General features: G+C 39.0%; 1 protein-coding gene and 2 pseudogenes across 9 annotated transcripts in view; all 3 read left to right on the forward strand.

The window, feature by feature from the left end:
* Nucleotides 1–22,061, forward strand: part of SFMBT1 (Scm like with four mbt domains 1) — a 124,057-nt gene that overhangs the window by 49,844 nt on the left and 52,152 nt on the right. For all 9 annotated transcript variants that reach the window (XR_013449630.1, XR_013449633.1, XM_036102583.2 and 6 more), the window contains one exon: nucleotides 19,115–19,269. Coding sequence is in view for 7 of the 9 variants with exons in the window: in XM_036102583.2 (XP_035958476.2) it covers nucleotides 19,242–19,269 (28 nt within the window). In the remaining 2 variants the exon portion in view is untranslated. The remainder of the gene's footprint in view (nucleotides 1–19,114; nucleotides 19,270–22,061) is intronic.
* On the forward strand, nucleotides 6,047–7,495 carry LOC118542376 (52 kDa repressor of the inhibitor of the protein kinase-like; annotated as a pseudogene).
* LOC144379567 (52 kDa repressor of the inhibitor of the protein kinase pseudogene) lies at nucleotides 7,906–8,620 on the forward strand (annotated as a pseudogene).

A 22,061-nucleotide genomic window follows, 5' to 3' on the forward strand; every position in this document is an offset into this window, starting at 1 on the left:
TGTCAGATGGAGGTTTGTCTGATGCAGGTTTTTTTTTCCTGGTGTATGTGTACTTAGTATCTCCTCTAATTGACCTGCCTTTCTGATTTCTAACGTAGTTATTAGGGAGTTTCAGACCTTCCCTCTTCCCCTCCCACTGGGCTTCCTTTTCGAGGGGCTGAGTATAATGAGATGAGGACATGGGTAGCCATTTGGGAGGTAGAGACAATTAATCACTCTCTAGGCCTGATTTGAACTTCTGGGTCTTTTTGGTTTGTGGTCAGTTCCTTAACCTTGAGCTAAGAACTTCAAAAACATGTGGTGGTCTTTATTTCGGGTTTCTGTTTATTCTGCCTATAGCTGAGTTCTTACAATTGAAGTATATTAGTATCTCTGGTCTCTTGATTATCCCTTTTAAGTATTAATCTATCCCACTGCCAGACTCGCTTGTAGGGTAATGTAAATTTGATCAAGTGTCTGGGAGTTTTAGGCCACCCTTACCAGATGTCCAAATTATAGTCATGTGACTCGTTCTTCTTGGTCATGGTAATTGGAGGGAGAATAGGGGAATAAGGATATCAAAATGCATGAATAATTAAAAATATTCATTATTTTGTTCCCGGCTCCGACTTCCCCTTTTTACCTTTCACAGTAGTTTTTGTGGAGGGGAAGGGGGAGAGCAGAAAACAGATTTTGAATTTTGATTTCAATTTTCTTTCTACTTCTCTGTATTTAGTGCACTCTTTAAACATATTCCTGGGGCGCCTGGGTGGCTCAGTCATTACACCTCTGCCTTCGGCTCAGGTCATGATCCTGGGGTCCTGGGATCGAGCTCTGCATTGGGCTCCCTGCTCAGCTGGGAGTCTACTTCTCCCTCTCACTCTGCTCCTCCCCGCTGCCACTCGTGCTCTCTCTCTCTCTCTCAAATAAATAAAATCTTCAAAAAAAATAAACATATTCCTAAGAGGTATAGCAAAATTAATACTGAAGGGGCACTTTCTCTTTCAGTTAGCATACATATATTTTTTGATGAGACATCGGAAGTTCTTCAGTTTCCTTATAATAAATATCATTGCCTGCCAGTACTTTTTGCATTAAATATTCTCTGGTATCCAAAACAGAAGTGTGTGTGTGTGTGTGTGTGTGTGTGTGTTCGGCCATATAGCAAAAGCTGCTTGGTCTAGAGGTTACGATATATAAAATTATTTCAGTTAAACTTACAGGTTTTACAATTTAAAAATAGTTTGTTCTACCAGAGTTTTGGTTCAGTAATTAATAATTTGAATTTGCAGTTCATTAATTGAGCAGGTATTCATAAATACCAACTATGTTTTAGGAGCAGGGACATTCATCTGATTTGTTAATTATTCTACCCTACTGCCCAGCACAGAGCCTGGCACGGAATAGGCATTCAGTAATATTGGTTGAATGAAACAGTGCATGTCCTCATGGAGTTTACATGCTGGTGTTATACCCACATCTAGCACTGGACGTTTTCCGGGCCCCAAGAGAAGTAGAATACAGTCTGTATACAATTTAATGCAGTGTATTTGCTGACCTGAGTTGTAGGAGGTACTATTGCAAGGTGAACATTGGATGGTATTAACAAGACTCAGGATATTTTGAAACTATCTTGCCTCTCTTATTGGGAATCAGAGTATATTTCCCAGAAGCTCCCAGCAGGCTTTCTCTTCTCTTGTAGCCAGGACTGGGTCACATAGACACACGGAAGGCCCGGAACACAGTTATCTGATAGCGAGGAGTGGACTGACTGACTGGTTGAGTGGGTCTGGGTCCATTATGTGGAACAGGGTTTTGCCATGCTGAGCACATCTGGGATTCAGGGCAAGGGGAAGAGAGGGAAGGACTGACCAGGCTACTAGGAGTGACTGTACCGAATTGGAGAGTTGAATGTGGACTGGGCTTAATTTTGTGCAGTGATGTGAAGAAAGTGGTTTCTAGGTGTGTACAAAGGTAAACTGGAATTTTAACTTATTCAAGAACAAACTTTAATCTTAACACTTGAAACAGTAAAATGTTATAAATTAAAATTCTTCTTTTTTTTTAAAGATTTTATTTATTTATTTGAGAGAGAGTGAGTGGGGGGGAGGGTGGAGGAAGAGGGAGAAGCAGGCTCCCCACTGAGCAGGGAGCCCGACATGGGGCTTGATCCCAGGACCCCGAGATCACGCCCTGAGCCGAAGGCAGACGTTTGACTGACTGAGCCACCCAGGCGCCCCTAAAATGTTATAAATTAAATAAATTCTTTTAAATCCTTTTCTCTGGAAACACTTAGTAATTAGTTTGCTTATCATTTCATTTAAAGAATAAAGACCTTTGGGACACCTGGGTGGCTCAATCTGTTAAGTGTCTGCCTTTGGCTCAGGTCATGATCTTAGGGTCCTGGGATCGAATCCCGCATTGGGCTCCTTGCTCAGTGGGGAGCCTGCATCTCCCTCTCCCGCTCCCCCTGCTTGTGCTCTCTCTCTCTCTCTGTCAAATAAATAAATAAAATCTTTAAAAAAAATAAAGAATAAGGACCTTCTCTTTCTTTTTACAAGTGTTCAGTAATTCAGAGGTTTTTTTTAAAGATTTGAGAGAGAGAGCATGGGGGGAAGGGCGGGGGGGGGAGAGAGAGAGAGAGAGAGAGAGAGAAAGAGAATCTCAAGCAGACTCTCCACTGATCAGGGAATCCAATATGGGGGTCAGTCCCTGGACCTTGAGATCATGACCTGAGCCGAAGGCAAATGCTTAACTGCCTGAGCCGCCCAGGCGCCCCCGTTTTAATTAGGCTTTTATTCTTTCATATGAACTAACTAGTGTAAGGACCTACTAAAATAACATTTTAGAAGTTCATAGATGGTAACATTTAGGTGCCTTCTAGAGTCCTGGTTACTCACCATTTTACTAGAACAATATAGAACCTTGAATAAATAATAAAGAACTGGAGTATAAATCATGTAGAGCCATCTTTGTGGTCCAGGAGACATACCCCACAGTCGTCCTTACAGTCTGCGCTCTGAGAAAAGCCTGAAGTCTAGGGAGTTCAGGCTCTGGAATCAGACTGGGGTTCAAATGCTGCCCCTGTTTGCTTACTAAATGAACTGGTTTCCTCATCTGTAAAATGGGGGAATCATGTATAGGATAAGTAGAATGGTTAGGTTTAAATAAGATCTAATTTGAAAGTAGTTCACACTTATGTTATACTTCATGTTCACAGTACGCTATACGGCCCATATACTGTTGGATAGTGTTTTATTTATTATATAACACACAAAAAGTGCTAGGCACATACCGAGTAGGTACTCATATATTACTTTTTTTTAGATAAATGGCTAACAAGCATCTGTTGAGTAGGCATGAAATTTCTGAACTGTCATTTGACATGAAGAGGCTGAGAAATAGCTACTAGGAGATTACAGAAGTTTCAAGGCTTTTCATAACCAAACATAGTCTATTCATGTAATGATTTTATAATACTATTGAAAGGGGTACATATTTGGCAGTGTTTATATTGGTGAATCCAATACTTCCTTATTTAATCAGAGCAAGACATATTGACTGTTTCAACATGTGCTCATGTAACTGGCTCCTATAAATGAAGCCCGTAATCCATGAAAACTGTGATAATATTTGAACTCTAAAAGATCTGCCATTTCTCCAGCTTATGGAGTTGGTCTTTAAATGCTTCTGTCATATCTTGGTACAATGAAAGGTAATTTCAAAACTATGATTTAGTGATCTTGGTATCTGGTGTAGAAATGGTGCCTGGTACTCTGGTACTAATTAGCAATTGCTAAGGAAACAGGCTGTGAGGTGGTCATCCTTAAAACTGTGAATCAAGGATTTATAAATTGGTTGGTGTGAGATTTCCAACTTCATTACAGTATGAATCAGTTTTTAAAAATTCTTTATGCTTGACATTTTTGAAAGACATGTAATAAAGAAGAGTTAAAAAATTGACCTTGAGGTTTTAATGGGAAGTGGATGGGTTTTGAAATTAGGATTTTAAACAATAAAACAGCATAAATTACTGAATTGGTGTGACAAAATGCCTTCATGGATGATCAGTAAACCTAGAAAAAAAAGGTGAAGTATGAGAGCAGGACTGAAGCTGACAAGAAGGTTCCCAAGGTGTGAAATCAGGATAGAAGCCATTCTAGTTATTTTAAAGGTTTTTTTTTTAAAAAAGATTTTATTTATTTATTTATTTATTTGAGAGAGATTCAGAGAGAGACAGAGCATGAGCAGGGGGGAGAGGGAGAGAGAGAAGCAGGCTCCCCGCTGAGCAGCAGGGAGCCTGACACTGGGCTTGATCCCAGCACCAGAGATCATGACCCACTGAGCCACCCAGGCATCCCTTGAAGAGTTTTTATTAGGCTTGAATGAAGTATAGCATTTGGAAATAGCTTATAAATTGGGAATGCTATTCATATAAAGAGTGTAATAATTATACTTTTGTTGATGGTAAAAAGTTTTCCTGAAAACTCAAAGAGCGAACCTTTAATAATGAAGAAATGAATCATATTGGTCGATTTTCTATTGAAACCCCTGCTTTTTCTTCCTCAGACCACTCCTCCTTCAGACTTTACCCCCAGGTGGCAGTTTCATCCTTTCTATTGCTTAGACCAAAAAATTGGAGTCAGCCCAGACCCTGTTCTTTCTCTCACATGCCACATCCAGTTTCCCTTCTACCCTTCTCAAACCCTTTTCACCACTGGGCCTGGCCGCTAGCACGCTTGCCAGGATTGTTTAAGGATCTTGTTTATTGGTCTTCCTGCTTCTGCTCTTACTCACTTAACAGTCTGTTCTCAACGTAGTTGCCAAGTGATCCTTTTGAAAGATAGGTCAGATTACGTCTCTCCTCTGCTCAAAATCCTCCAGTGGCTTCCTCAAAACCAAAATCTTCACAGCAGCCTACATGTTTGTATATAATCTGGTGCCTGGTACCTTTGTGAGCTCATCTCCTAAGCATCTTTGCCTTGATCATTCTGCTCCAACAGCAGTGGCCTCCAAAGTGCCACACAAGCTCCCACTTCAGGATCTTTGCACTTTCTCTCTGAAATGTTCTTCCCCAGGTACCCACTTCCTTATTTCCCTTAGGTGTTGGCTAATGTCACCTCATCACTGAGGCCTTGGTTACTCTTTTGAAAGTAATAACTCCGTGTCCTCCTTCCTTGCCTCATTTTCCCCCCTAACTTTTATTGTCATTCAGCATACTTTATACTTCATTATCTGTCTTCCCACACTAGATTGTAAGATCCATGAGGGCAGGTTTTCCTTCCCTCTGTTTGTTTACTTAGAATAGTATGTGGCAGATAGTATGTGCTCAGTAAATATTTATTGACTAATTGCAATTCCATGGCAGTTCATTAGTATCACTACTGTTGATTCATAGAGCCTTCTTTAAACAAAATCACTGATATTATCTATTAATGTAGGTTCTAAAAAATGGTAGTACTAATTCTAAGCATTCATATTTAATGTTGGGAAGTGCTACTTTACAGTTCCTAGCTTCCCTTGTAGTCAGATGGGGTCCATGTGACTGAATTCTAACAATAGAATGTGGGTGGAAGGCCTGGATCAAGGAAACCTCCATGAATGATCCCCCTACACTCAATGATTTGGGGAGCCTGGGTTGAAGATGCAGAGCTATGAGGTAGAAGGTGCTTGGCCTGATGAATTACCATGTGGAGGACAGGTGCCTACTCATCAGGAACACCTGTTTGGACTATCTCTGAGTGAGAAATAGCTATTGGATTAAGCAACTGTAATTTGGAATTTATCCGTTGAAGCATAGCATTCCCTTAACTAATAAAAACCAATGACAGCTAAATTCTCCTTGTTCTGTTGCATATCCTAATGGTACCCAGATTTCTTGTCTCTTTTTTGTTTTTGGCTTCTGTATTTGAAAATGGAAATAATGTTATTTTAAAGTTTTTATTTATTGCCGGCCTTGCTGAGCCGGCCGGCCAGCCTGGCTCCCCATCCCTGACCCCGACGGGCAGGCGGGCTGCCCTGAGGAGGCCGCGAGGGGAGGGCTGGGCCAGCCGGTGGGTGGGCGACGATGCACGAGGAAGAGCACGTTGGACCGGGCCTTTTTCAGGTTCCCGCGGGATCCAGCCAGATGCCAGAAGTGGGTGGAGAATTGTAGGAGAGCGGACTTAGAAGATAAAACACCTGATCAACTAAATAAACATTATCGATTATGTGCCAAACACTTTGAGACCTCTATGCTGTGTAGAACTATACATTTACAGAGGCATCAGAAAACTAAAGAATGATTGGGTTATTTTATTTCTCAAAATTAATTGAAGCAGATACTTGTGAAGTCATTGGGAGAGTCCTTATAGGACAGTTCTTCGAGATAATGCAATACCAACAATATTTGATCTTACCAGTCATTTGAACAATCCACATAGTAGACACAGAAAAACAAAAGAATTGAGTGAAGATGAAATCAGGACGCTGAAACAGAAAAAAATTGATGAAACTTCTGAACAGGAACCAAAACATAAAGAAATAAACAACAGCAACGCTCAGAATCCCAGTGCAGAAGAAGGGGGTGAAGAACAGGATGAAAACATTTTACCTTTAAGCCTTGAAGAGAAAGAAAACAAAGAATATTTAAAATCTTTATTTGAAATTTTGATTCTTATGGGAAAACAAAACATACCTCTGGATGGGCATGAAACTGATGAAATCCCAGAGGGTCTGTTTACTCCGGATAACTTCCAAGCACTGCTGGAGTGCCGGATAAATTCTGGCGAAGAGGTTCTGAGAAAGCGCTTTGAGACAACAGCAGTTAACACATTGTTCTGCTCGAAAACACAGCAGAAACAGATGCTAGACATCTGTGAGAGCTGCATTTAGGAGGAGACCCTCAGGGAAGTGAGAGACTCCCACTTCTTTTCCATCATCACTGATGATGTAGTGGACATAGCAGGGGAAGAGCACTTGCCTGTGTTGGTGAGGTTTGTTGATGAATCTCATAACCTGAGAGAGGAATTTGTGGGCTTCTTGTCTTACGAAGCTGATGCAGAAATTTTGGCTGTAAAATTTCACACTATGATAACTGAGAAGTGGGGGTTAAACATGGAGTATTGCCGTGGCCAGGCTTACATTGTGTTCAGGGGATTTTCTTCCAAAATGAAAGCCGTTGCTTCTAGACTTTTAGAGAAATATCCCCAAGCTGTCTACACACTTTGCTCTTCCTGTGCCTTAAATATGTGGTTGGCAAAATCAGTGCCTGTTGTGGGAATATCTGTTGCGTTAGGAACAATTGAGGAAGTTTGTTCTTTCTTCCATCGATCTCCACAATTGCTTTTGGAGCTTGACAATGTAATTTCTGTCCTCTTTCAGAACAATGAGGAAAAGGGTAAAGAACTGAAGGAAATCTGCCATTCTCAAGTGGACAGGCAGGCATGATGCTTTTGAAATTTTAGTGGACCTCCTACAAGCACTTGTTTTATGTTTAGATGGTATAAATAGTGATACAAATATTAGATGGAATAACTATATATCTGGTCGAGCTTTTGTACTCTGTAGTGCAGTAACAGATTTCGATTTCATCGTTACCATTGTTGTTCTTAAAAATGTTCTGTCTTGGAGCGCCTGGGTGGCTCAGTTGTTGGGCGTCTGCCTTCGGCTCAGGTCGTGATCCCAGGGTGCTGGGATCGAGCCCCACATCGGGCTCCCTGCTCCGTGGGGAAGCCTGCTTCTCCCTCTCCTGCTCCCCCTACTTGTGTTCCCTCTCTCACTGTGTCTCTCTCTGTCAAATAAATAAATAAAATCTTCTAAAAAAATTTATTAAAAAAAAAATGTTCTTTTACAAGAGCCTTTGGGAAAAACCTCCAAGGGCAAACCTCTGATGTCTTCTTTGCAGCCAGTAGCTTGACTGCACTGCTGCATTCACTAAATGAAATGATGAAAAATATTGAAGTTTATCATGAATTTTGGTTCGAAGAAGCCACAAATTTGGCAACTAAGCTTGATATTCCGATGAAACTCCCTGGGAAATTCCGCAGAGCCCAGCAAGGTAACCTGGAATCTCAGCTCACTTCTGAGAGTTACTATAAAGAAACTCTTAAGTGTTCCAACAGTGGAACACATTATTCAGGAACTGAAAGATATATTCTCAGAACAGCACCTCAGAGCTCTTAAATGCTTATCTCTTGTACCCTCTGTCATGGGACAGCTCAAATTTAATACATCGGACGAGCATCATGCTGACATGTACAGAAGTGACTTGCCCAATCCCCACACACTCTCAGCTGAGCTGCATTGCTGGAGAATCAAGTGGAAACACAGAAGGAAAGATATAGAGCTTCCATCCACCATTTATGAAGCCCTGCATCTACCAGACATCAAGTTTTTTCCTAATGTTTATGCATTGCTGAAAGTCCTATGTATTCTTCCTGTGATGAAGGTTGAGAATGAACGCTATGAAAATGGGCGAAAGCGTCTCAAAGCATACCCGAGGAACACTTTGACAGACCAAAGGTCAAGTAACTTGGCTTTGCTTAACATAAATTTTGATATAAAACATGATCTGGATTTAATGGTGGACACATATATCAAACTCTATACAACTAAGTCAGAGCTTCCTACAGGTAACTCAGAAACCATTGAAAATACCTAAAAGACTTTTAAAGTAGGCTTTCTCTTACGTTTGATATTTGGAAAAATCTGTAAGAAATTTGAAAACATCTTACAGAAAAGCTGTCGGGTGTATGTAGGCCCCACTTAATCACTGAATATCTTGACCTGTCGATCTCTCATTGAGTACATTAGCCATTGACAATCTGCCTATTTAAATGGCCCCTGTTTAAACTCTCATGCTTTGGAGACATACCTGTTCCAGAAGATAGCACTGAAAGTGCCACATTACACTTCTGTGGGATCTCTGCTAATGGCACTTGGGAATTGTTTTGGTTAAGTCATTTTAGATAAAACATAAATTGTCACTGGATCCAATTGTCTGGTATTGAGTTATCAGTTCTTAGAAGACAAAGATTTTGAAGAGGTATGGGAGGAAGGAGTACATTTTATAAAATGTTACAATGAAGCTCAGAGTGACCTTTAAATAGTAGGAGTGTTAGTATGTTAAAAATCTGTAATGGACAGTTAAGGGAGTTACCCAGAGAGAGAGAGAGAGAGAAACAGGTGAGCTTACCAGGCAAGGATTGCAGTAGAGATTTTGTCTTTATCAAATAAACTTAAAGGAACAAATTACAGTTAAAGTTTGAATGGGAGAACCTGCCATTTTTGTTCCACATTGGATTGTTGCTGTTTACATTCCTTTGTTGAGCCTGCATCTTCATAAGCTCTTTAGCAAGTGTATGTAGAACACCTAGTCTTCGTAAGCTTTTTAGCAGGTGTATGTTGAACACCTCTGTTGATGGTCAAGACAGGATCAGAGGCCATGGATACTGACAACCGATTTGTCTGTTTTCCTCTGTCTTTTTCCATGACTATATCTACTGCCTCGTCTTGATTTATAAACAAAACCTGGAAAACCTACAAAAATAAGTGTTTTGTGGTTTATCTAGGAATAATACAGAAAATATTGCTGTTATTTTTGGTGAAGAAAATCAATTTTGTATAGTTTATTTCAACCTAAATAAAATGTGAATTTTGTTCTAAAAAAAAAAAAAGATTTTATTTATTTAACTTAGAGCAGGGGGAGGGGCAGAAGGGGAGGGAAAGGGACAAGCAGACTCTGCGATAAGTGCAGAGCCCAAGGTGGGGCTCGATCCCACAACCCTGAGACCACGACCTGAGCTGAAACCAAAAGTCAGATGTTTAACCAACTGCACCTCCCAGGCACCCCAAGAAATAATGTTATTTTAAAAGCACAGTTGTGTTCTTAAGATGACTTTATTTTTTTACAGCTTGATCAAGATATATTTCATACACCATAAAATTCACTCATTTAAAGTGTATAGTAGTACAGATTGGTTTTTTTTTTTATTGATGAAGTATAGTTGATACAGAATGTTATACTAGTTTCAGGTGTACAATACAGTTGAATGGTTTTTATTCAGAGTTGTAGGACTGTCATGGCAATCTAGTTTTAGAATGTTTCAATGTTCCCCTAAGAAACTCTGTATACAGTAGTAGTCCCTTCCCATTACTCTTTCCCTCTAGCCCTTGGCAGCCTCACTAATCTATCTTTGTCTCAGTGGACTTGCCTGTTCTGACCATTCTATACAAATGGAAGCATTTAATACATTTAATTATGTGGCTTTTTTTTTCTTTAAAAAAATTTTTTTATTTCAACTCAATTTAGTTAACATATACTGTATTATTAGTTACTGGGCTCGAATTTAGTGATTCATCAGTTGCATGTAACACCCAGTGCTCATTACATCAAGTGCCCTCCTTAATGCCCATTACCCAATTGCCCTTTCCTCCACCCACCTCCCAATATGTGGCCTTTTATGTTTGACTTCTTTTACTTGGTATATTTTCAAAGTTACCTAATTATAGCATGTATCAGTACTTCATTCCTTTTTATGGCTGAATAATATTCCATTGTATTAGATATGCCACATTTTATTTATCCATCCATCAGTTGATGGACATTTGGGTTGTTTCATACCTTTTGTCTATTATGAGTTATGCCATGACCTTTCCTGTGCGTGTTTTGTGTGGACATGTTTTCAGTTCTCTTGGAAATACACCAAGGAGTGGAATTGCTGTGTCATATGGTAACTTGATGTTTAACGTCTTGAGGAACTACCAGACTGTTTTTCAACGTGATTGCAGCATTTTACATTCACCACCAGCATTGCCTTCATGTGTTATTGCCCCCAGAGGAGTAGGGTCCCTGGTAAATACCATAGTTACTTTAGGGCTGCAGGCACGAGATGCTCCCAGAGCAGTCTGGGAGTGGTAGGTGGTGTGAATTATGTCCTGCTGCCCTCTCTTGTTTGCTCCCTTGCTTCTCTGGCCTCTGCTTTCTCGGTCCCGTAGCTGTTCTTGGAATCAGCTCCTGTGCTCTCACTGCCAGCCTCTGGGCTGGCTTTTCCCTCTGCTTGGCATGCTCTTTCCTTCCATGGCTCCTTCAGGTCTTTGTCCTGCTTCACTGACATCTCTCTAACATTTTTACAGGGCCAAACACATAGGTTTCTGGTAAATATTTGTTGAAAAAATGAATAAATTTCCATTTTAATAAATACATTTTCTTAAAATAAAAATTTAAGTCATAGAAATACACATATGAATACATTGTCATCCTAAAAAATTTATCCGGTGCAGATAAAGCAAAAATTCCCTTTTAGCTCTGTACCTGAGTCTGTCTCATAACCACTGATAGCGACTTGGATGTATTCTTCCAGACCATTTTAAAGGCTTCTGCACGTATGTATCTGTAGCTGTAGAAATAGTTTTGTGTATATATATTCTTTTTATGTGTATGCATACATAGACAGATACAGGCATACCTTGGAGACTGTGCATTCCATTCCGGACCACCCCAATAAAGTAAATACCACAATAAAGTGAGTTACAGGAATTTTTTGGTTTCCTAGTATATATAAAAGTTATGTTTACAGTATATTATAGTCTGGTAAGTATGCAGTAGCATTATATCTCCAAAAAACAGTGTACATACCTTGCTTTAAAAATACTGCTAAAAAATGCTATCACCTGAGCTTTCAGCAAGTCATAATCACTGATCATAGGTCACCATAACAAATACAACAACACAAAGTTTAAAATATTGCCAGAATTACCAAAATGTGACACACAGACACAAAATGAGTATATGTTCTTGGAAAAAGTGGCACTGATAGACTTGCCCCACATAGGGTTGCCACAGACCTTCAATCTGTGAAAACTGCAGTATCTGCTGAGCACAATCAAGTGAATTGCAATTAAATGAGGTATGCCTGTGTGTGTATAAACTACTGTCTATTCCCAAAACTGTGGAGCACCCCCAGTATAAGCTCTGTCCCTATGAAACTGTCCTATTCTTTTTAGCCCTCGTGTTAGGGAGGTGCCCTGATTTACAGATGGATGTTGAGATCTTCATTTCTCCCTTAGTGCAGACAGTATTCAAGCATGCATTTAGGCCCTTGCATCGTACACATGGGGGTGCTTCTCCGTGTATGCCCTGGAAGAGACAACAGTTTCATCTCTTTCTTTAAAAATGTTATGCTACTTATTTCTTTATTTTCTTTGGGTATTTTTCTGAAATAGATATTGGAAATGGAATTGTTTGGTTGTAGAGAATGCAAGTTAAATTTTTAATGGAATAAAATTTCTCTCTAAAAGTGTTGTAGCCATTTGTGTTCTTCACCTAGTAATGACAGCATCCATTTCTTTCTATATTTTCACCTATATTGGATGTTACTAATCTTTTATTTTTGCCAATCTGAGTGAGAAATAACTCATTTTAGCCCTTGACATTGAACATATTCTCATATGCTTATTGATCATTTGCATTTCTTCTCTAACATTCCTGTTTATACCTGACTTTTTTTCTCCAAACCAAAAAGGTTTGGCCTTTTTTCTTTATTGATGCTTTCTGTGATTTATTTCTGTGATTTATTAGTGCTTTCTGTGATTATGACTATTAATCATTTGTGTATTATATATGCTGGAAATACTTTCTTCTAGTCTGTGGCTTGGTTTTTAAGTTGTTTATGGTGTCTTTCTGCCAATCAGAAGTTTTAAGTATTTTTAAATATTCCATTTTATGGCTTCCTTGCTTAAAGATGTCTATGCTGTCCCAGGGTTTAAAACTGTATTCCCTTATGTTTTAATTTGTTTGGAGTCTTGTTTTTCATGATTTGCTCTTTTAATTTACCTGGAATTTATTTATGTGGCAGCATGAAGTAAGGATCCAGTGTTTTTCCTGTTAGAATGGATAGCCAGTTCTTTAACACTCTTTGTGTGTTTGACCTTTCACAATTGATACGGGATGCCATTTTATCACCCACTGTATCCTCATATGAATGCATCTGTTTCTCAGCCTTATTCTACTTTATTGATGTATTTGTCTTTTCTTGCACTAGTACCATGCTATCTTAATATTTTGGTAGAAGGAACTAGCCTCATCAAATACCATCTTTTACAAAAATATGGCTGGGTTGTGCATTTTCTCTTTTAGGTGCATTTTTAAATTAGCTTTTTATTTTATTTCATGTATTTTTTAAAGATTTTTTAAAGATTTATTTATTTATTTTAGAGAGAGGGCTAGTGGGGAGGGGCAGAGGGAGGGAGAGAAAGAATCTGAAGCAGACCCCTGCTGAGTGTGGAGCCCAACACAGGGATGGATCCCATGACCCTGAGATCACGACCTGAGCTGAAACCAAGAGTTGGACGCTTAACCAACTGAGCCACCCAGGAGCCCCTTAAATCTTGGGATTTTGATTGGAAAGAAAACATTTCTCTAACACAATTTTTAATGGCCGTGTAGTATTACATTGTATGCTTATGGCATATTTTACTTAAATATTTCTCATGTTAGTTCACAACAACCCTTTTAAAATACTGCCTCATCATTTAGGGTCTTAGATTGAGATATAAATAGAACATTGTACTAATCCAAGGGAAGAACATAAGGATTTAATATATGAATATATTGCAAAATGATGACCACAGTAAGTTTTAGTAACATTCTTCACCACATATAGTTACAAAAACTTTTTTCTTATGATAAGAACCTTTATGGTTCTTCTTATGATAAGAACTTCCAAATTTATGATACAGTATTGTTAACTGTAGTCATCATGCTGCCCTTTACATCTTCAGGACGTATTTATTTTAAACTGGAATTGGTACCGTTTGACCACCCTCATCCATCTTGCCCACCCCTCACCCCTGGCAAGCAGCAGTCTGTTCTCTGTATCTATGAGTTTGGGGTGTTTTTTTTTGTTTTTTGTTTTTTGTTTTTAATTCCATGTGTGAAATCATACAGCATTTGTCTTTCTCTGTTTGACTTACTTCACTTAGCATACTGCTCTCAAGGTCCATCCATGTTGTTGCAAATGGCAGGATTTTCTTTTTTGTGGCTGAAGAATATTCCATTGTGTATATGTGGGTGTATACCACATTTTTTTATCTGTTCATCCGTCAGTGAACACTTAAGTTGCTTCCATGTCTTAGCTCTTGTAAATAATGCTGCATTGAATAGGGGAGTATAGATATCTTTTTGAGTTCATGTTTTTGTTTCCTTCAAATAAATACCCAGAAGGGGAATTGCTGGATCATATGTTATTTGTATTTTTAATTTTCTGAGGAACCCCCATACTGTTTTCCACAGTGGCTGCAACCAATTCCCATACCCACCAAGAATGCATGCGAGGGTTCCCTTTTTTCATATCCTTGCTAAAGTTTGTTACCTTGTCTTTCTGATAATAGCATTCTGACAGGTGTGAGGTGATATCTCAACGTGGTTTTGATTTGCGTTTTCCTGACAGTGACGTTGAATACCTTTAAAAAAAAAATTAAGGTATTCTTGAGTTCTGGGTTTTGTTTAGAAGTTTTATTGGTTTTATAAATTCATTAGTACTGATTTGTTCGACTGCGATAGATGTGCCTTGTGTTGGGTTTACATAATCATGGAAAAGTTAAGTTAGGGTCAGATTTAATTTAGACGATGTGAGTGGCTAAGATTGACTTTATTAGACTTAATTTGTTTTTTTAATTTCCCTAGTTAGACATGGAGCAGTGGGTTAAAAGCAACAGCAATAAACAACTTAATGAAACAATGGAAGATGTCTATCCCTAATAATCAAATTACATTGACATTTGACAGATGGAAGCAAAACATTTAATTTAGGTAGCCTGTCAGAGAGGATGTGTACAAGGTCAGGGAGTAATGATTTGACTGTTGTAGAGCCAGTCGGAAGCTACATCTGTTGGGGAACGAAACAATACAGTGATGCTACCACTAGCATTTGCTGTCTAGGGCATTTACTTTACAGATATGCCCAAAATAGAGCATCAGATTTGCTGAATTGTTTGCATTTACCACATTTAACAGCATACTTGAAATTATTACTGGACTTCCATCTGTTAAGTTGAGGGATAAGAGTGAAAATTTAAACATTTCAGTGGGAATTTTCCTTTTAATTACCTGGTAAATACTTACTGAATTAAAGTATTTTCTTGCAACTACTATATGGACTGGATACCTACCTCTAGAGCCACACTTAGTCTCTTTCCTTCTACATAAGTGCTTTAAAAGATACTTGTGTTGGAACTGTTAAATGATTTTGACTGAGGATCTCTCCCACAGAAATCTCTCTTGCATTATTGTAATTTTTCCATGTAATAATGCTCTTACTCAGTGTTTAGTCTTAGCCTTGAAAACAAAGTGCATTAACATGAAGCTGGCCTAGTAGAGGCTTAGGGTGTGGACTGCATGTGTAAGCTAAAACAAGATGAAGGCTGGTTGTTGTTCATATGGCTTTTAGGCCTTTTAAAAGAGCTGTCAGAAGGGAAGTATTCCATGGTTTTACACTGATGTAGCTCCAAAAATGAAATAGTGAATTCAGTTTCATTTTATTCTGCCTGGGTTTCGTTTTCATTTTTGTTTTGTTGTGTGTGTGTGTGTGTGTGTGTGTTTGACCTCAAAGCTTATTTTGTACACTTAGCTTTTAGTATGGCTCATAAGGGCTTTAGTATGTCTTCTTAGAGCCCTTTATAAGTATCTAGGCACTGTATTTCACCAAAATATTCTAAAGAAGATGAGCAAGGTTAGATCAGTTAGTTCATGAGAACTTATTTAAATGAATAGCTCTAATGTGTTTTGGTCACCCACCACAGGAGGAATTATAATACCAAAATCAATGATAAAATAAAGTAAAACAATTTAATATGATAGGAAGTAAATGAAATAAAAGGAAATAAATGAAAAATGAATTAAATTTCCATATTCTAAGCTCCCGGATATTTTACTGCTTTTTGCCCCCCTCATTGTATAGAAAGAGAGCATACTAGCAATGAAGAGATCTAACAGATGTTCCACAGCAAAAGTCTTCATCAGTTTATTTCTCATAATCCTATTAAGATGATGAACTGATTGTTCATTGGTTAAAATCTTAGTGATGCTGTAAGATTGAAAAAATAGGAATGCCTGGGTGGCTCAGTCGATTAAGCGTCTGTGTTCGGCTTGGGTCATGATCCCAGGGTTCTGGGATCAAGTCCCGCATGGGGCTCCCTGCTCAGTGGGGAGCCTGCTTCTTCCTCTCGCTCTGCTTGTGCTCTCTCACTCTCTGTCAAATAAATAAATAAAATCTTTAAAAAAAATATCACAGCCTTAGCTTTCAGCTTCGTAAGTCTTGTGGTTTTCCCAACTCTCTCTTGTCCTTGGCTTTGAAGCTTCACTTATTTTATATATATGATGTGTGTGTGTGTGTGTGTGTATGTGTGTGTGTGTAATCATTTTGCGTTAGGTGGCTCTCTGCACAAAATGTGCTGGCATATTCCAAGAGTTTATGAACATAAGCAGTGGATCACATCTTCAAAGCCTACTGAACCACCAGATATTTATGTGGCCTTGGCTTTGCTCCATCAGCCCATGATGAAGAGACAGGGTGTTCTCTGTAGAGATGATGCACTAAGTTAGTGCCATAGGAACTTGACTCAGTCAACACTGTAGAGAGTTAACATTAACTCAGCATTTACCACGTGGGCAGTTCTATGCTGAGTGCTGTTCACGGATTGTTTTACTGATCTTCATAGCAGTCCTCTGAAGTGGGTACAGTACTGTTATCCGTCTTTTATGAATGATGCCATTGGCACAAATGAGTTAAATCATTTGTTAGAAGTCACAAATGTAGGGGCACCTGGGTGGCTCAGTTGGTTGGGTGTCTTGACTTTGGCTCAGATCTTGATCTCAGGCTCCTGGGACCGAGCCCCACGTTGGGCTCTGCACTCAGCTGGGAGTCTCATCGTCCCTCTCTCTCTCCCTCTGCCCCTCCCCCTGCTCTCTCTCTCAAATAAATAAATAAAATCTTTTTTTAAAAAGTCACAAATGTAGTCAAATAAACAATGGATACAGGATTTTAAAAAGTTAATATAAATAATGTCCTTCATTTGCTTTTTCCGCTCAGCAGTATAGACAACATTCCCATGTGCTTTTATGGATCTACCTAAATTCTTCTAATGGTTGTAGAGTATTTCCCAGTACAGGTGTATCATAATGTATGTGGCCATTCCATTCCCATTTGGTAGACACATAGGTTGTCTCTGGTTTCTCACCATTAAAGATAATACTGTTGCAAGCATCACTGGTTATGAAGCCTCCCACACACGTGTTTTGTATGAAAGATTCTTAATACCAGAATTGCTGCTCAAAGAGTTTGTGTCTTTTAAATCTTTGTAAGTTAAATTATTTTTCATTAAATTCTTCTCCAAAAAGGTGGTACCAATCTGTACTCCGAAGTTCTCCCATTCATCCAACTTCCTTGTCAACACTGGACTTTTTTAGTTTTAAAATTTTTACCAATCTGAAAGGTGAAAAAGTCGTATATAATTAAAAATTATTTTCCGCATTCCTAATGAGATTGAACACATTTTTATAAGCTTTAACTCTGATTTTTTAATGTGGATCAGTTATATATTTTGCCCATTTTTCTTTTTTGTTGTTGTTGAATTACAGGAGCTTGTATATGGAAATGAACCTATTCTATGTTGCTGATATTTTCACCCATCTCCATGGTCTTATTTATTTATTTATTTTTAGTAAAGTATAATTGACAAATAATATTCTGTTTCAGGTGTACAACATAATGACTCGATGTTTGTATACATTGCAAAATGGTCACCAGAGTAAGTCTAGTTAATATCCATTACCATACATAGTTACAAAAAAAAAAAAAAACTGTTTTCTTGTGATGAGAACTTTTAAGATAAACTCTCTTACCTTTGAATTTTATTTATGGTGTCTTTTGCCAGGTAGAAGTTTTATGCTTACATGTTTTCTTTGCTGTCATTCCCTTATGGTTTCTCAACTTGGGTCCAGAGGGATCTTTTTTAAAACACAGATTTGATCATTTCCTTTCTACGTTTAAAGAAACCCTCAGGGGTGCCTAGGTGGCTCAGTCAGTTAAGTGTCTGCCTTTGGCTCAGGTCATGATCCCAGGCTCCTGGGATCGAGCCCCGCATCGGGCTCCCTGCTGCATGGGAAGCCTGTTTCTCCCTCTCCCACTTCCCCTGCTTGTGTTCCCTCTCTCGCTGTGTCTTTGTCAAATAAATAAATTAATTAATTAATTTAAATAAATAAATAAATATATACAGTCTTTTAAAAAAAATTAAACCCTCAGTTGCTTCCCACTGAGAGGCAGTAAAATACAGTGCTTGAGGACATGGAATATAGACATTTTGCTTGGTTTGAAACCTGGTTCTCTTACTTCCTCGCTGTGGAGCCCTAGGAAGGTCAGGTACTTGTTCTGTGCCTGGACAGGACGGGGAGGAACTGCAAGTGGGTATGAAGTGTTTTTTCAGGGGAAGGGAAATATTCTAAAACTGGATATAGTGGTGGTTACACAACTCTGTAAATTTACTCAAAACTGTGGAATTATACACTTTTTAAAGTGGGAAATTTTGGTATGTGAATTATAATAAAGCTGTTCTAAAAAAACAAATGGGTTCAAAGCTTATTTTGGAGAGGTTCCCTTTATAAGTGTAACTGTAGACTAATGTAATTGATACTTTTTGGTTCTGCATAATATTCTAGATAAATGCAATAAAAAACTAGATAAAGTAATATATCCTTAATCTTATTCATTGGATAAGACAGAGCATTAAAAGCTACCTTTTTCCTTCAGAAATTCATTAGGAATTAGGGTTTTTGTGGGTAGGAGTCATGGTGCTAAATCCTACATCTAAGGTTAAAGAGTGATTCATATACATGTTAGTTTGTTGTGATTTTTAGATATCAAGATCTTGGTAGTGCAGTGTCTGCGCGCGCGCGCACACACACACACACACACACACACACATTTACATACGCAGTCTCCAAAATTAGGAAAGGTACCCATTTTTTTCTCTAATCCCCTCTATTCTGCCAGTGTGTGTCTGTTTTATGTGCCCTCCTAACTCACTGGAGTGCCAGGTCTTATGAATGGTAAACATGCTGGGGATTCAGGCTGTTTATGTGTTCTTTTTGATTTTCCAGCACTTTCATTTGGACCCTTGGCTGCCCATGGAGCAAGTGCTTGAGACGTGCAAGTAATCTTCAGACCATAGCCGAACTGTAAGGCCTGCCCTTTGCGTGGGGAGGAGGCAGCTCCTGGTCTGTGGAGATGAGCGGGGAGCAGCAGCTTGATGCAGGTACTGGTTTAGCCGAGCAGGATCCACCTCTCACCGTGCAGAATTCTCCTCTGAGCAGGATCCACCTCTCACAGTGCAGAATTCTCCTCCGAGCAGGATCCACCTCTCACAGTGCAGAATTCTCCTCCGAGCAGGACCCACCTCTCACAGTGCAGAATTCTCCTCCGAGCAGGACCCACCTCTCACAGTGCAGAATTCTCCTCCGAGCAGGATCCACCTCTCACAGTGCAGAATTCTCCTCCGAGCAGGATCCACCTCTCACAGTGCAGAATTCTCCTCCGAGCAGGATCCACCTCTCACAGTGCAGAATTCTCCTCCGAGCAGGATCCACCTCTCACAGTGCAGAATTCTCCTCCTGGCCTGTGTTGGCTGACTGGTCTTTCTGCCACTGAACGGGAGGCTCTTTGAAGATGTGAGCTCTTCCTCTGTCCCTAGCAGAGAACCTGGCACTAGGGGTCCTCATAATGTTGGCTGAAAAAGCAAATAACTTTTATGAACAGACGTCTTAAAAAAATTTAATTTTGATAGTTATTTTGAATTATTTTGAAATAATTATAGATTCATGAGAAGTTGCAAAGATGGTACTGACAGGTCTTGTGTACCCTTCACCCAGTTTCTACCATTAGTTACATCTCCTCTAAGTATAGTACAATATAAAAGCCAGGAAATTGACCTATGTATAAAGTATATGTAGTTCTCTGTCATTTTATCACATGTAGCTTCCCATAACCATCACCTCAGTCAAGATACAGAACTGTTCCCTTACCACAAAGAGCTCTTCTCTCCTACCCCCGTCATCTACCCCACACTGCCCCCCAACCTTCTCTTACCCCAGGCAACTGTTAGTCTCTTCTCCATCTCTGTGTTATTTCAAGAATGTTACATAAATAGAATCACATAGTATATGACTTCTTGAGATTTGCTTTTTTCATTCAAGATAATGCCCTTGAGAGCTATCCACATTCTCGCATGTATCAGTTTATTGCTCAGTAGTATTCCATGGGTGTACTACAGTTTGGTTAGCTATTCATCTACTCTAGTACGTTTTGGTTGCTTCTGGTTTTTAGCTATTACAATAAAGCTGCTGTGAGCAATCATGTACATTAAGATTTCATTTTTCTGGGGTAAATACCCAGAAGCACAATTGCTGGATCATATGTTTAATAAAGAGACAGCCAGACTACTTTCCAGAGTGGCTGTACATTCTTACCAGCAGTGGATGAGAGATCTGGTTTCTTCACATCCCCCTCTGCCATTTGGTATTGTCACTGTTTTTCAAGTCATTTTGATTTGTGTATAGTGGTTTTGAATGTCTCTCTGTGTGTGGCTGTTCAGTGGTTGCCCTAGGGAGTACCCTGTCTGTGCATAACTTAGCATACTGGCTGCTGTCATCGTTCTATTAATTTGAGCCAAGTGTGGAAACTTTACCTACTTTTATATCTCTTTACCTTTATAATTGTCTTAAATATTTCCTTTGCAGACTTTGAGAACCACATCAGACACTGTTAAATTTTGCCTCAACTGTCAAACATAATTCAAAGTCAGAAGGACGAGGAAAATGTATTATATTTTCCAGTATTTTTACTCTTGAAATTGTCCCTTATTCCTTCCTGATTTTCTGATTACTTCTTCTGTCATTCCATTTCTGTTTATAGAATTTTTTAAGGGTTGATCTGCTAGTGATAAAATATTTTACCTTCCTAGGACAGTGCCTTAATTTCCCTATTAATTACTGAAGGATATTTTTGCTGGAAATGGAATTCTGGGTAGAAAATTCTTTTCTTTCATCTCTTGAAAAATACTGTGCCTTCTGGCCTCCATGGTTTCCGATGAGAAATCTGCTGTCATTGGAATTCCCTCGCCTCCATTCACCTTAAATTTTTCTTCCTGCTGTCAAGGTTTTTTTTCTGTCTTTAGTTTTCAGAAGTTTGACTCTTGGTGTGTCTTTGCACATATTTCCTTGGGTTTATCTTGTTTGGGGTTTTCTTAGTTTCTTGAATCTTATGTCTTTTGCCAGAATTGGAAAATTTTCAGCCATTATTTCTTCAAATACTTGTACAGCCCTGTTCTCTTTCTCTTTTTCTGGGACTCTGCGGGCACCAGTGTTAGATCTTTTCTTGCTGTCCCACACTCTTTTCATTTTTTTTCTTTCCTCTGTCTTTAATTGTAGTCATTCTTCCCTCTATCCTTTTTATTCTGCTAAGGGGCTTACTATGGAGTTTTCTTATGGTTATGTATTTTCAATTCTAAAATTTCTGTTTTGAGCTGAAGAAGGATGAGGAATGGGAATAGTCCCAACCTAAACTGCAACCCTGCTCTTCTAACCATGTCCAGTGGCTTGTCTTGAATAGTTAACTTTTCCATTTGTTGTGTGCCTTCAGCTAATTTCACAACTTTGAAATAGTTGATTTTCATCATTTTTAGCCAGCGTTTTTGCTACTTTTCTGGGAGAGTGGGTTCACCGAGGTACTTACTCTGCCATTTAGGAAGTTTATCAGTGTTTTGTTTTAAATGTTATTGTTAACTCATGGATTTAAAGTGCATGCATGTGCATGCGCAAACACACATGTACACACACACACACACACACACACACACACATATGTGATGAGTTTGATTCCATTGCTGTCATCCTTCATTTGATGATCAAATTGCCCCATTCTAGCAATGAGCATTCTTTCAGATTGGTTCCTGTGTTCTTTTGGTGTGATGTCATGTATCTTTGATAGTTCCAGTCCTTGCTTTCTAGGGTAGTAAGATTCCCAGGTACCTCTTGCACATTTTCTGCCCCA

The sequence above is a fragment of the Halichoerus grypus genome, chromosome 1 (genome assembly GCF_964656455.1).
Source record: "Halichoerus grypus chromosome 1, mHalGry1.hap1.1, whole genome shotgun sequence".
Classification (NCBI taxonomy): Eukaryota; Metazoa; Chordata; class Mammalia; order Carnivora; family Phocidae; genus Halichoerus; species Halichoerus grypus.